The following is a 12816-nucleotide window of genomic DNA, read 5'->3' on the forward strand; positions in this document are numbered from 1 at the left end:
CCGCGCGCAGCCAACAACGCAGCCAACGCAGCCGGGCCGACCAAGAGCCGGGAAAAACTAGAACCCATAGAATAGGAGACTAGATGAGGAGAAAAAAGTGCCTTCATGTTCCTCTAATGACTTTCAATTCACATTTGTAAGCTTTCCTTATTGCACTTCCCATTGGGGACCCCCGCTTAGTTGCCTCCCTCTGTCTGACTCATATCCATCACTATGACAAATCCTACTGAGAGAAAAAAAAGAAAATCCTAACTTGTGCAGGTGTACTCCCGACGGCTTGTTCCACCGCGAGGCCCTACCGTGGTTTTTTTTTTTTTTTTAACGTTTTATCCGTCTGCGCATACAGACGCTGTGCGCCGCCATGCATTGTACTGTCGGAGCGGTTTGTCATCCGGGCCTAGCTCCAACATGTTTGCACCCAAGTATATAAAGAGCGGCAGTCCCGTGGTCAAGACAGGTTTTTTCATTACAGAATCCAAAACACACATATTTATCATGTCTTTTGCAGAACTGTACGTGCTTGCATCCAAAGTCAGATCCAAGCTTACGCGAGAGGCCTCCAACCCCAAAACCTCTCTTCGCTCGTTGGTGCTCCAGGCTAACATGTTGGACAACTTGATGGACCACATTGCCTCTGAGACTGAGAAGAAGAAGGCTGCCCAGGCTTCCCACACCGCTCCAAGAGTGTCGTTTTCTTTGCCAGAAAAGCCAAAGATGCCAGTTGTTGCTGGTCCCTCTGTTACTGAATATGAAATTGACTACGACTCGGCTTCAGACTCGGACGACGACTACGAGGACTATGCCATCTCCACCGATGCTTCCCACGCTGTTTACTATTCCGGCTCTGATTCTGAAGACGACTCCGAAGATGACTACTACTACCTGTCTGATGAAGAAGAGGAGGACGACGACTACCATCTCACTCCTTCCCTGTCCTACAGACAGTTGCCTGCCATCGACCTTTCGGACATGAACCTCCACAGAAGCCTCTCTGTTATTGAAGAGGAGAACGAGGAGATGCCAGAGTTGGCCAGATCCAGCCTGGTTTCTGACTCAGATTCCGAAATTGAAGATATCCCACCATCTACATCCGTTAACATGGCTGACGAGGACCACCTAGTCCACGAACACCCAGCCCCAAAGTCCCCCGCTACCGCCACCCCTGCGGACAATGTTTCTTTAGTGACTCATCCTCATATTGTACGCCACCTGAGACATAATGCTGTCTACCTGATGGAACACGTCTTTTAAACCATCAATTATACCCACCAATTACGACTATTTTGCATTATAACTCACGGCATGGCACGACGATACGACTAGCATGATTCACTTCTACTTATTTATTATTAGACTTATAAATTTACGACGCATATGGTAACGAAATAATTTCATACTCCACTGTAGAAGAGTAACTGTACCTTGTTTTTTTCGCCTCCCAAACCGAGGCTTATGAAAAGTGACTGCGAACCCCAGACTGAAATGCGAAGAGTCGGCTGCGAAATTCCTTCTTCGTCGTTTCACAACCTCCGATCGACATAATAAACACTCCATAGATTTACCCCTAAGTCTTGTCTTACCTTAATTCCACCTGCCAGATCCCCTTATTCGCGTTCCACCAAGAGCTTTTTTTCATTTATTTTTTGTTTCACTCCATCGAGTCTAGCGGCCCCTATCCGCCTTTGTGTCGTGCTTGCTTAGCTGGGGTTTCTCGTTTTGGCTATAACACCGCATCTGCACCGCGACCGCTGCAGTGTGTCAAAATGCTCTGGCGGCCACAGTTCTAGGTCAAGTCGGGCCGAAAAGAGGGTTTTAGAGAAGAAGGTTTTACAGGGGAAAAAAAGGAGAAACTAGTTCGGGTAGATGGGTCACTGAGCAGTGAATTTCATTAAGAGCACCTCATCAGTTCATGTTTATCGCCGAGTAGTACCGCCGAGTGGTACCGCCGAGGTGCCGACGGCTGCGAAAAGGAAAAAAAAGACTCGTTCTCATCCACACCTCCAGGGACTAAGGCACAACAGGTTAAACAGAAGGACAGGGAGTTATTTCGGTGGCGATCGATTACAATTCTGGATGTTGACGGAGTATGGGATGATGCGAAATGACTAATTCCTGGATGCTGGCGATGGAACTAGCAAGGGGAAGTTGTGGCATGGGGTGAGTCGATATAGGTGAGAGTGATGCATGAAGAATGGCTAGCCTCGCTGGGCCTCGCTGGGACTTGACAACTTAAACCGAGCCGACTGTGGAACCCGAATGAGGTGTCTGGCTGTTGGAATGGTGACGTGGAGAGCAAAGAACGCTCCGGTAAATGTTGTGGGTGGTTTCTACTGTGGGTTAGATAGGGACTGTTTTCTCGGGTCTAGCTTCGGATGCTTGCTCAGTGAAACTGGACTATAGATACCAAAGGCGCAAATTACTCGCAATTCGTGTTTCTGATAAACCCACGGGAAATAGCTCGTACTTGCCGAATCGGAAAACGTACTCTTTTGTGTTTTCTACGTTCGTCGGGTTGTTTCCGCCGAACGTTATCCTTCTTTCTCTTGGTACGCCGGATAACGTTGAAGACGTCAAAAAGACCGCAATACGAAAGAACACAAAATCGTTCTCTCCCTGGTTTTTTCCGAGACCCGAGGAAGAAAGAAGGTTTGGTTCGGAATAACTTTACGGTTGTTTCATTGGAAACGACAAATTTGAAATTTCTAGTAAAAAGAGAAGTCTAGCAGATTCGAGGCCCATTATAGTGAAATTGTGTAGGTATCGCGATTTAACCGGTGGGTTGCTTCAGTTGCTTATCAGATCTCGGAAAACTCATCCACACCTCAACCTCCACTGTTAACACCATAAAATGAGTCATTTAACTATGGAAGTCTACTTTGTGTGACATCCACGTGGCAGTTGCTGCTGATAAGCTTTGCAGAGGCTTGGATAAGAATCCTATCAGACCAAAGCACGCAGATACGGACAGCCTCACGTCAGGAAGCACCTACAACACCATTGGGCAATGTGCGGCTTGGAAATCTTGCAATTTGTAAACCGTAATAGAAGAAATATAGATATAGGATGACCAGGAATTCTTGGATAATGAAGCTGCGTCACTCAAGACACACTGCCAAGGCTCTGTCTCAGAAGTGGTAGTGAGGGATGGGTGGTTGCGAAAAATGAGAGAAGTTTGGAGTTATCGTAAGTTTCGCCAAAATTGCGCAAATTGAAGACATTCCACGTAAAAAGAGAGAACCCTGGGATTAAGGAGTCGAAGAAACAGGAACGATGACAGGGCTTATTTTTTTTTTTTTCCGCTGGATCCGGAGTGGATGCTTATCGGCTATCCCATCACTTCGTCGCGAGATAGCGATTGAGCAATAAGCAAACAGAAGCAGTAAACAAGGCCTTGGAACGTCATTGTTTGATGTTAGTGTAATGAAGACGTTCCTTTTGCCATGTCTTGGTAATGGGGCAGAAATTGTCAGCAATTTTTTGATACCCCATACCTCCATATCCCCTCATACCAAGTAGTATTGATCCCTAAGCCTCCTATGAGGTCATCGTTGGTTAGGGGAAAGAATAGTGAGGCGTAACACTACAGTCCATGTATCTACACCAAAATCCCTCTTACAACAAAACATAACCTAACCCAAATTTATGCCATTAACCGATAAATAATAAATAATACTAGCTCTTGCTGGCCCTCACTTTAATGGAGGGATCATACCACAGACAAGTAGCCATGCAAGGATAGCCCAAACGGCAACCTTGACGATGTTAAAAAGCTCTATCCACACTTCAGCCAAAGCTTGCTTATGGTAAACAGCTCTGTAGTCAGTGCAGTCAGGAACTATTCTAGTAACCTTGCGCAAGCGAACAAACTGTTCTGGCGGGCGCCGGCTCTTCTCTTGAAGCTCGTTGAACTGTGAACGATATAACAACTCACGGGGCCTGCCCTCTGTTGTTTTGGAAACCTCCACATCGGTCACCAGGACCTCAGGAGACTCCGTCTTCTCTTCATACGTTTGCTTCTCACCAACACACTCCGTGTACAGCGGTGGATCGACTTGGGGAGATGTCTCGGTTCGTAGATGACGTTCAGGAGCAACCTCCTTGATATCTGAAATGCCAGCTTCCTCGGCCTTCTCTAATGCCAGGGGAGTTGGCGAAACATGCTCAGAATGATGCCATTCAGCCTTTTCAGGCACTGCTAGCACTGGGGATCTCTTACGGGCAGCTTTTCTTCTGCGACGGGATGCGCCCAAGCGTCTAGCGTAGCTAAGGACGACTTTCATGGTTGAAAAACAAGAATGCTGAAATGGAAAAAAAAAGTGACAGATCTGGTAGAAAAAACTGGTGATGGGCAGGCGAGAAAGCTACATATATATAGAGGACAAGAAGTGAGCATTCTTCGCAGCGGGCTAAATGTAAGAGAAGCCGGGTTCCCAGCATTGCGTTTCCTGCAGCAATATGAGGCAGGACACCAGACAAAAAAAAAAAAAAAAAAAAAAAAAATACCGCTTTGCAAAAATAAGCGTAACCCCTATAAGCAAGGATCACTAAAAAGCAAACACAGCGAAAAACCAAATAATAGAAAAAAAATTGCGTGTGGTGAAGTTATCATGAATTTCTCTTATCTTTTTGTGACCCCGTGCTTTTCTTATTAAGATAAAGACATATATCATGTATTACCCTAGGGCTGCCCCGCGTTCTCGTACTGAGACCTTTTTTGCACAAGTGATCCTGCCAAGGCCCGCGGTGGCCGAGATGAGGACAATACGATAAGAGTGAAAAAAAAAAGGCCTGACATAAGTTTAAGAGACAGAGCGTTTCTGGGCACCCCTGAGTGATATAGATCATTCATTTGCTTCTTTTGCTTTTTATTAAGCTTTACCGTTTTCATGGCACCAAGAGTCTGTTCTTTCTCAAGGGTGCATCGTGGACGTCCACAATATCCAGTCGGCCGCCGGGAGCTGTGTGATGGGTTATCTGGAAGTGGTAGTTACAGTGGTTAGCCTTGTGTGGGGTACGTGCGGCCGGAAGACCGGACAAGCTTCGCGAAGCGAAACACAGGTGAATCATGAGTGGTTGAGGAAAAGTAGTGGGAAATCCCATCCAAATGAGGCTTCCTCGAGCTACAAAAAAAATCTGGCTCCGAAACCACCATTTCTGAAACACGTAGTTTTTGTGGATTTTCAATAGCCCTGCTATGGACTATCAAACCCGCTAGTACACAAAAACCACCAATGGGTGAAAAAAAAAAGTTTTCCCGCGGGCCCCTCCCCCCCATCCACTAACTCAGGGTTTCCTCTATGTAAGGGGGCTTTTTCGCCGGGCTGCCGACTTTTTCAGCCTGGTCCCAAAACAAGCGCAAATTAGACAGAGCCCCACAAGCCCAGAAAGGGTAATCTGCACCTGTTTGTGCTGCTGGCTGGCGTAACCATGGTGGTTTTTTAGTTTGGTCAGCTGGTTGCAAAAAAAAGAGACTGAGCCTCCCCCCACCCCTAGAAAATCTGTCAAAGCTGAGTACAGGCTGCCTCCCGATCCTTTGTCTCTGCAAGTCCCTCTGCAAACCACATGGACAGCACCTTGACGAGATCTTAGTATATACGGACGGTTTGAACCAAGATTTGGCCAGGTTAAGACCTAGGTGATTTCCTTCTCACACGCCGAATCTCTTCTGTTTCAGGTTTCTCTTTCTCATTTCCCTGTGGTTGTTCACTGCTCGGTCGTATGGGTAACCCCTCAAAAAGAAACTTGGCTCATGAGCATATGATGCGTAATTTAACCTTCATCGTGACAGATAGCTCGCATGGTACCGGCAACCCGTAACCACCCAGGCATGATTCATTTTGGCTTCAACGTTCCGATTTGTGCCTTGGGCTTACCGCTGTGAGGTATTATCGGGCAGCGGCTGTGCTCAGTGACATATGCGTGAAATACTATGAGGGCTTTCTTTTTTGAGGAGCCTCGAGTGATAGTTGATAGCTAAAGTGCCGATACTGCCGAAGGTAAATCTACTTGCTGGTCGTGGTTTCCAGGATCTTTTTAATTTTTTTCATTTTTTTTTTTTTTATTTTTTATTTGCTTGTAAGGATCGGTTAGGAGTCTGGCTGACGTAATGGGACCGAATGGTATCGAGTACCATCTGTTGATTGTGTAACTCATTAGCCTACAGCAATGCAGATTGGTATCTACTTGAGCAAGTGAGGCAAGCAAGAGATCAACAATGCTCAAGTCCTAACGAACATTCGAAGGGAAAGATTAGACAACTCAGAGCAACCCAGGGTTTGGTCCAGATCAGTCTATGCAAGTGGTTTCGTCATCGTCTGGTGCAGTGTTGGTTTGAGGCCATTGAATGGATAGTAGGGTGGGAGGATGGTCATGGACTGTCATGGAGATAAGCTGGAGGGTGATTCGGTTGTCCAGCGCAGGTCAACGATATATTTGACCGAGTTTGAGATGAGGAAGGAAAGAGAGGGGAAATATGACTGGCTAGTGAGGTTTAATAAGCTTCCTGGCGAGTTTACTGGAGAAATGTGTTCTTACTAGCTACATCCTGGCCAGAGCAGTGGAAAATTGAAACTCACCGTTTCATGAGCTTCAAACGAGATTTGATTGGCTTCAGAAGACCCTTGAGGGCCTAGCAATGATCCCTATTGACCAAAATTACAAAATCCTTAAAAATTTCATGTTTTACTTGAAAAACTTGGAGAATTTACAAAATTCCTGCATATACACTTATACACTTTCCATATTGTCGGTTGAACCACTCTTTAGCAATCTACCCTGCATTTTGCCTCCTTAGCTTAGTGGTAGAGCGTTGCACTTGTAATGCAAAGGTCGCTAGTTCAATTCTGGCAGGGGGCAAGAACCTTCTTTTTTTGACTTCAATGAACAATATTCGGATGTCCTTCACACCTTTAACACGTTTATATGCTGCTTTTTCCGATCTAAGTCGTTCTAGAGAGCATTACTTGCCATTTGGCTCGAAGGCAAGTCACGTGAACTCCCTATCAATTAACTCCATACTTCGCGGACCCTAAAAACATCAACCCATACAACTACCGATACCGAGAAATCGAAATATTTTCACACTTAATAGGATGTTTCGTGCTGGTCTAGCCCTGCGCCACCAGCTACGGTCCTTCAGGTCCTTACAGCCTAAAATGTTCTTCCACATCGTCAACAGATCGTCCTTTATACGCTCAGCACACACTCGCCATCTAGGACTCGCAAAGCCTACTAATGTCATCTTCAGGCGCAACATAGGCTTCATCAAAGTCATCGCCAGAGCCACCAAGATCCCAGCTTATATTGGTGGTACCATGGCCGCTGGCGGAACCTATGTAGCTTACAAGGTTGAACAAGCTCAGCAATATACCACAGACAGATTCACTGCATTCAAAGATTTCACCAGTGACCTTTTTGACAAGACTGGTGATGCCCTAAAAGGCCTTGGTGGAGATAAATCAGGAGCCGGCTCGGGAGGTGAAGGAGGCGGCGGTGGTGCCAATGGCTCAGATGCAGCTGCTGTAGGTGCAACTGCGGCAGCTGTGGGTCTATCATCAGATGAGGAAGAAACGGCTGCCGAAGAGGAGGAAGAGACGGAAGAGGATGAAGAAACTCTTATCGATCAAGATGATGATGAACCACTTGATCTTGAGAATGATGAGACGACTGATGACATGCTTAATTTGACGAGGCAAATGATAGAAATAAGAAACATTCTCACAGCCGTGGACCCACAATCAGAAACTCTCAAGCTCCCTCTGATTGTTGTTGTTGGATCACAATCCAGCGGTAAGTCTTCTGTGTTGGAGGCCATTGTGGGCCAGGAATTCTTGCCAAAGGGAAGTAACATGGTTACCAGGCGTCCTATTGAGCTCACCCTTGTCAACTCTCCAGACTCTGCCAGTGAGATTGCAGAGTTCCCTGCCTTGAAATTGTTTAATTTATCAGATTTCACTCAGGTGCAGAAGACGTTATTCGACTTGAACATGGCTGTTCCAGCAAGCGAATGCATCTCAAATGACCCCATTCAAATGACCATTAGATCTCCAAAGGTGCCGGATCTCTCGTTAGTTGACTTACCGGGCTATATCCAAGTTGAAGCAGCCGACCAACCCTTGGAGCTCAAACAAAAGATTCGGACTCTCTGTAACCGTTATCTTGAGGCCCCTAATATCATTCTTGCCATTTCCGCTGCGGATGTCGACTTGGCTAACTCATCAGCATTAAGAGCTGCTAAGGTAGCCGACCCGTTGGGCGAAAGAACGTTGGGTGTTATCACCAAGCTTGACTTAGTCGAGCCAGAGAAAGCTCGTGCTATTTTGCTTAACAGGAAGTATCCATTGAGAATGGGTTATGTTGGTGTGGTGACTCGTGCTCCAAATAGTGGTAAGTCAGGCTCTGGTGGATTATTTGGCAGAAAGGCACTTACAGGATTTCAAGCTTACGTTGCCCAGCAGAACTTCGAGTACCAATTCTTGAAGGACAACAAAGAAGCATTTATCGGCACAGTGACTGGATCAAGGAATCTCAAGAAGAAACTCATGAAAGTTCTCGAGAAGTCCATGTCAGCCTCATTAAGACCAACTCACCTTGCAATTCAGCTGGAGTTGGAGGAAACTGCCTACCAGTTTAAGGTTGAGTTTAACGATCGTTCCCTTACCCCTCAGATGTATCTCGCTAATAATATCGATCTTTTAAAGGTGGCCATTAAAGAACTCAGTCAAAAGTTCTCAAGAAATGAGTTGAAGGCTCTTCTTAAGAATGAACTTGATCAGAAAACATTGGACCTTCTTGCCGAGAGATATTGGAATAAGCCTTTTGAATTGAGAGGAGGAGATGGCTATGCATCTGCCGAGCCAGACTTGCGTGAACTCTCGCAACTTCTGACAGTAGATGAAGAAAGCTATTGGCACAAGAAGCTCGACCTTGCAAGCAGCTCGCTCACCAAACTTGGGGTTGGCAGGCTTTCCACAGCTATGTTGACAAATGCCATAGTGACGGAGATCAATAATCTCGTTGATAAAACCCAGTTGGCTAATCATCCAATGGCTAGAAAAGCTGTTGAGGATGCGGCAAAGGCTGTACTTAAGTCAAAATACTACTCGACAGCTGACCAAGTTGAGAACTGTATTAAGCCATACAAGTACGAAGTCGAAATCGAAGACAGAGAGTGGAACTCCAGTAAGGAGTCTGCCGTTAGCCTTTTGAAGGAAGAACTCAGGCAATGCGACAACGTCTATTCATCTCTCCGTAAGCTGGTGGGTGGACGTAAGTTGCAACAGATCGTCACATACTTGGAAAAGCTTAATGGAGAGAAGCGCACGGAAATCGACGACTCAAATGAGACCCTCGGATTCTCCAAGACTTTAATTGAGAGAGGAAAGTATGCAATTTTCCTCAAAGAACGCATGAAGCTCTTGAAGATGAGATACCTGTTTGTCAAGAACCTGAAGAAATGCAAGCTGAAGGATAATAAATACCAATGTCCAGAGATATTCATGGACGCCGTATCTTCGAAGTTGACATCAACTGCGATCTTATTCTTGAACGTGGAGCTTTTGAGTGATTTCTATTACAATTTCCCAAGAAAGCTTGACGAGGAGTTCTTCGGCAACTTGTCCAGAGAACAGATGGAGAGTTTCGCCAAAGAAGATCCAAAGATTAAGAAACACATCGAACTCCAAGAAAGAAAAGATCTCTTGGAGGAAGCCATGCAAAAGATCGAGAGCATTTTAGCATTTCAACGACAAAAGGTGGAAGACAGGCCTCAAGGCAAATGGTGGTGAGAGCGGTAATCCTTATAAATAGAAATAATGTACAATTTGATGCTGAGATATCTATAAACCTTAATCCAAGGCGCTTACTGTACTGCGCGTACAACACGTTCGAACAAGGTGTCTAATGCCATACCGTCCACATTTGCAAAGACAGGTTCGATAGTAGTGAGATCAACTAGACGATGAGAAGTCCACTTGTTCGAGTCGTCAATTTCGTCTGTATGAACAGCGTTAGCAGCATTGTCAACAGAGCGGGAATGTAATACATTGGCAGCGGCCTGAGCGCTAACCAACAAGTTATGCATTTGGTCAACAAGATCATCTGAAGCGCCCAAGTCACGAGTAACAGGACTGATGGTGATAGCACGCGTAGCAGAGTCAACAAGCACGAAGCCAGAGGACAGCGTCGAAAGAGAAACGATTAATTGTTTGTGAGTCTCTTCGTGAATTGGAGTAAGCGTCCCTGGCTGGAATACCAAGATCTTAGACTTGGACCCTTGACCCTCGTATGACAGGGCTTGATTCACTGCGACTGCAACCAAATTTCTCTGAACGTCTGTAGCGATTAAGTTTCTGGCACCGTAGTCGAGGAGCTTAGCACCCAAAGAAGATTCACAACCTCCAACAAGGTCAAACAGCAACAACAGTGTCGCCAGTGCAAGTATTAAATGCGTCTTCATAATAGCCAAGTACTCCACTGGAGCTGAAAGGCGAGGAAGTGGAAAATCAACGGGTTCAAGCAGCTGTGGATCGTATGCCTTGACTTGAGTATTGTGACTGACTATCAACAAAGACGAGTCTGGTGCCCATGCAGCAGCTACTGGAGCAGAAACCAGAGCAGATGCAGAAATAGCACGGCGAAGAGTCCAAACCGTTTGAGATTTCGTTGCTGCTGTTTGTTGCTTTCTGGAATTGGTGTGAACTGCAGCAGGACGAGGACGCCAGAGACGAATTCCGCCATTGGAGTCCACGGTGGCCACTGAATCACTGACTGGCAGCGCCACGAGGGCACCAACGGCAAGACCAGGTCCATGAGGATCAACGATTTTCAGAGCAAGGTGCCAACGAGAATCATCCTTAGACCACGACCAGAATTTGAGGGCAAAGGACGTGTCATTCTTAGAAAGAAGATTATCCAAGTCATATTTTGGCATCAGATCAAATGTACACATCCAGTTACCATCATGAGTAAAGACGACTTTCTCCACTTGTGGGTCAGCAATCTTAAGCTCGCTCTTAACTCTACCAATATCAAGCTGAGGAGCGACATGTTGGACAAATGCTTGTTCACCACGGACCAAGTCAAATGCTTGAATTGTCAGTCCGTTGGGGAGATAAAGTTGATTAGTTTGAGGATGCACAAGGGTAGAAGCAGTGATGTCAGGCTTGATGAGACTAAAATCTTCAAGATCCTTAGCCTTAGAGCGCTTGACAGGTTCCTCGTCTTCATTTCCACTATCCAGGTCACTATCATCTTCTTCGAGAGCCTCCTTCTTTTTCTTCAAATACTGTCTAACTTTCCGCCTATAGTTGGCAGTTGACAGGGCCATCTGTGGTCTGCAAGGTGCTACCGCAAGACGAGAAACAAGATCAACAGCAGAGACAACAAGAATATCACTTTGATCTTCATTGACGGCACCGTTGCCGGTCGAGATAGGGGAAAGCATAATGTTATACTGGTCTTGACGGTGTGGGTCAATCGAGATAGCTGTTATAGAGCCACTGAGACGAGGCAAGAATTGAGTCTTGCCCAGTTCAAGATTCCAGATCACCAAAACCTTCTCAGTACCTCCTGAAATTAAGTACCGCTGGTCAGCAGAAAATGTAAGTGCGCTAACACCATCGAAATGCCATTTGAATGCTCTCTGATTACTAGAGTCGTCCTTACTTTCCTTTCTGTCACGCTCCTGTGGGTATACGAGATAGATAGGACCATGAGACGAAGCAATAGCAACAAGTGCTTGATCACTAATTGCAATTATCAGTGCTGGAGGGCCGGAATACGTCATTGTAAGCTTACCTTGCTCCAAGACGTCCTGAATGGATGCAGATGTGGAACCGTTTTCAGTTTCAGTCCTTTTCATTAAACTCACTCCCACCTTCAAATCATAGACTGATACCTGGCCCTTTTGAAGGATTGCTAAGTAGTTAGAGCTTCTTGAGACTGCGTATCTGTAGACCCCATGCACCGTAAGTACGGGAGTGGACTTGGCGGTCTCTTTGTCAATTTGATAAAGACAAAGTGTTTTCGCTGAGTAGTCGGTTGTAAAAGCTTGTTCTCCCACAAGACCAACAGCGTAGTAGTTAGCTTCATCTATCATAAAAACGTCATGTAGCTTAGGGATGCTAGGTGTAATAAGCTGCTTGGCAACCACGGGATGTGCCACATTCTCCTTCCAGTTTACATAAAGGATTCTTTGCTTTGATGTAGCAACAATGATCTGCGAATCATTATCATTATCCATATGAGCTGCAATGGCGTCGTGAATATCCAAGTTCACCACCCTGACGCATTGCCTTGTAGCGTTATAGTAGACTCTTATTTGGTATGAAAGAAGGACAACGGTATGAGTGCCGTCCTTTGAGACGACAGCAGGGAAGGTCAGTCCCTGTTTAAATAAAACAGGAGCACCTCCGGAAGATACCGTAACACGCCAGGATCTAGGGAACTCCATTGGTGATGATGGATGATTTGGGACCTTGGAATTTTTATGAGATGCCTGAGAAGAGATGGCGGGTGACATCGCGCACGTGAGCTTTTTGAAATTTACCACCCAGCTACCACCATGGCATACTATTGGAGTATAAGAGTTGTGGGAGATCAAATTAATACTTTAATTAATGCACAAGTTGAAATTCTTATTTATCTGAGCCAGTATATCATAACTTTTGGTGGGTGTTGCTAGAGGCCTCTTGAACACCCGTGCACCATCTTTCACATCTCTGGATACATAGAAAAAAACTCTATCGACATCTCAAACTTACCTCATCAAAGAGTTCGTTTTCATTAACAACAGCGATGATCATTCCTATTCGCTGT

General features: G+C 45.7%; 4 protein-coding genes and 1 non-coding gene across 5 annotated transcripts; 3 read left to right on the forward strand and 2 right to left on the reverse strand. All coding sequences in view use genetic code 12, as the record gives it.

Annotated features, from left to right (window-relative positions):
• Positions 1–495: 495 nt before the first annotated feature.
• On the forward strand, positions 496–1251 carry CXQ85_000215 (uncharacterized protein; the record flags this gene model as incomplete). The annotated part of the gene is made up of 1 exon (XM_025483971.1): positions 496–1251. One exon carries the CDS (start codon positions 496–498, stop codon positions 1249–1251), a length of 756 nt encoding a protein of 251 aa, XP_025342186.1.
• Positions 1252–3689: 2438 nt separating this feature from the next.
• On the reverse strand, positions 3690–4280 carry CXQ85_000216 (uncharacterized protein; the record flags this gene model as incomplete). Its single annotated transcript, XM_025483972.1, has 1 exon — positions 3690–4280. The coding sequence occupies one exon, from the start codon at positions 4278–4280 to the stop codon at positions 3690–3692; it is 591 nt and encodes a 196-aa protein (XP_025342187.1).
• A 2503-nt stretch (positions 4281–6783) lies between these two features.
• On the forward strand, positions 6784–6855 carry CXQ85_000217. The gene has a single exon. It is a non-coding gene; the product is annotated as a tRNA-Thr (tRNA).
• Positions 6856–7154: 299 nt separating this feature from the next.
• On the forward strand, positions 7155–9785 carry CXQ85_000218 (dynamin-related GTPase; the record flags this gene model as incomplete). Its single annotated transcript, XM_025483973.1, has 1 exon — positions 7155–9785. One exon carries the CDS (start codon positions 7155–7157, stop codon positions 9783–9785), a length of 2631 nt encoding a protein of 876 aa, XP_025342188.1.
• A 74-nt stretch (positions 9786–9859) lies between these two features.
• On the reverse strand, positions 9860–12451 carry NAN1 (Nan1p; the record flags this gene model as incomplete). Its single annotated transcript, XM_025483974.1, has 1 exon — positions 9860–12451. One exon carries the CDS (start codon positions 12449–12451, stop codon positions 9860–9862), a length of 2592 nt encoding a protein of 863 aa, XP_025342189.1.
• Between the last annotated feature and the right edge of the window lie 365 nt (positions 12452–12816).

The sequence above is a fragment of the Candidozyma haemuli genome (assembly GCF_002926055.2).
Source record: "Candidozyma haemuli strain B11899 chromosome Unknown A_2014730914, whole genome shotgun sequence".
Lineage (NCBI taxonomy): Eukaryota > Fungi > Ascomycota > Pichiomycetes > Serinales > Metschnikowiaceae > Candidozyma > Candidozyma haemuli.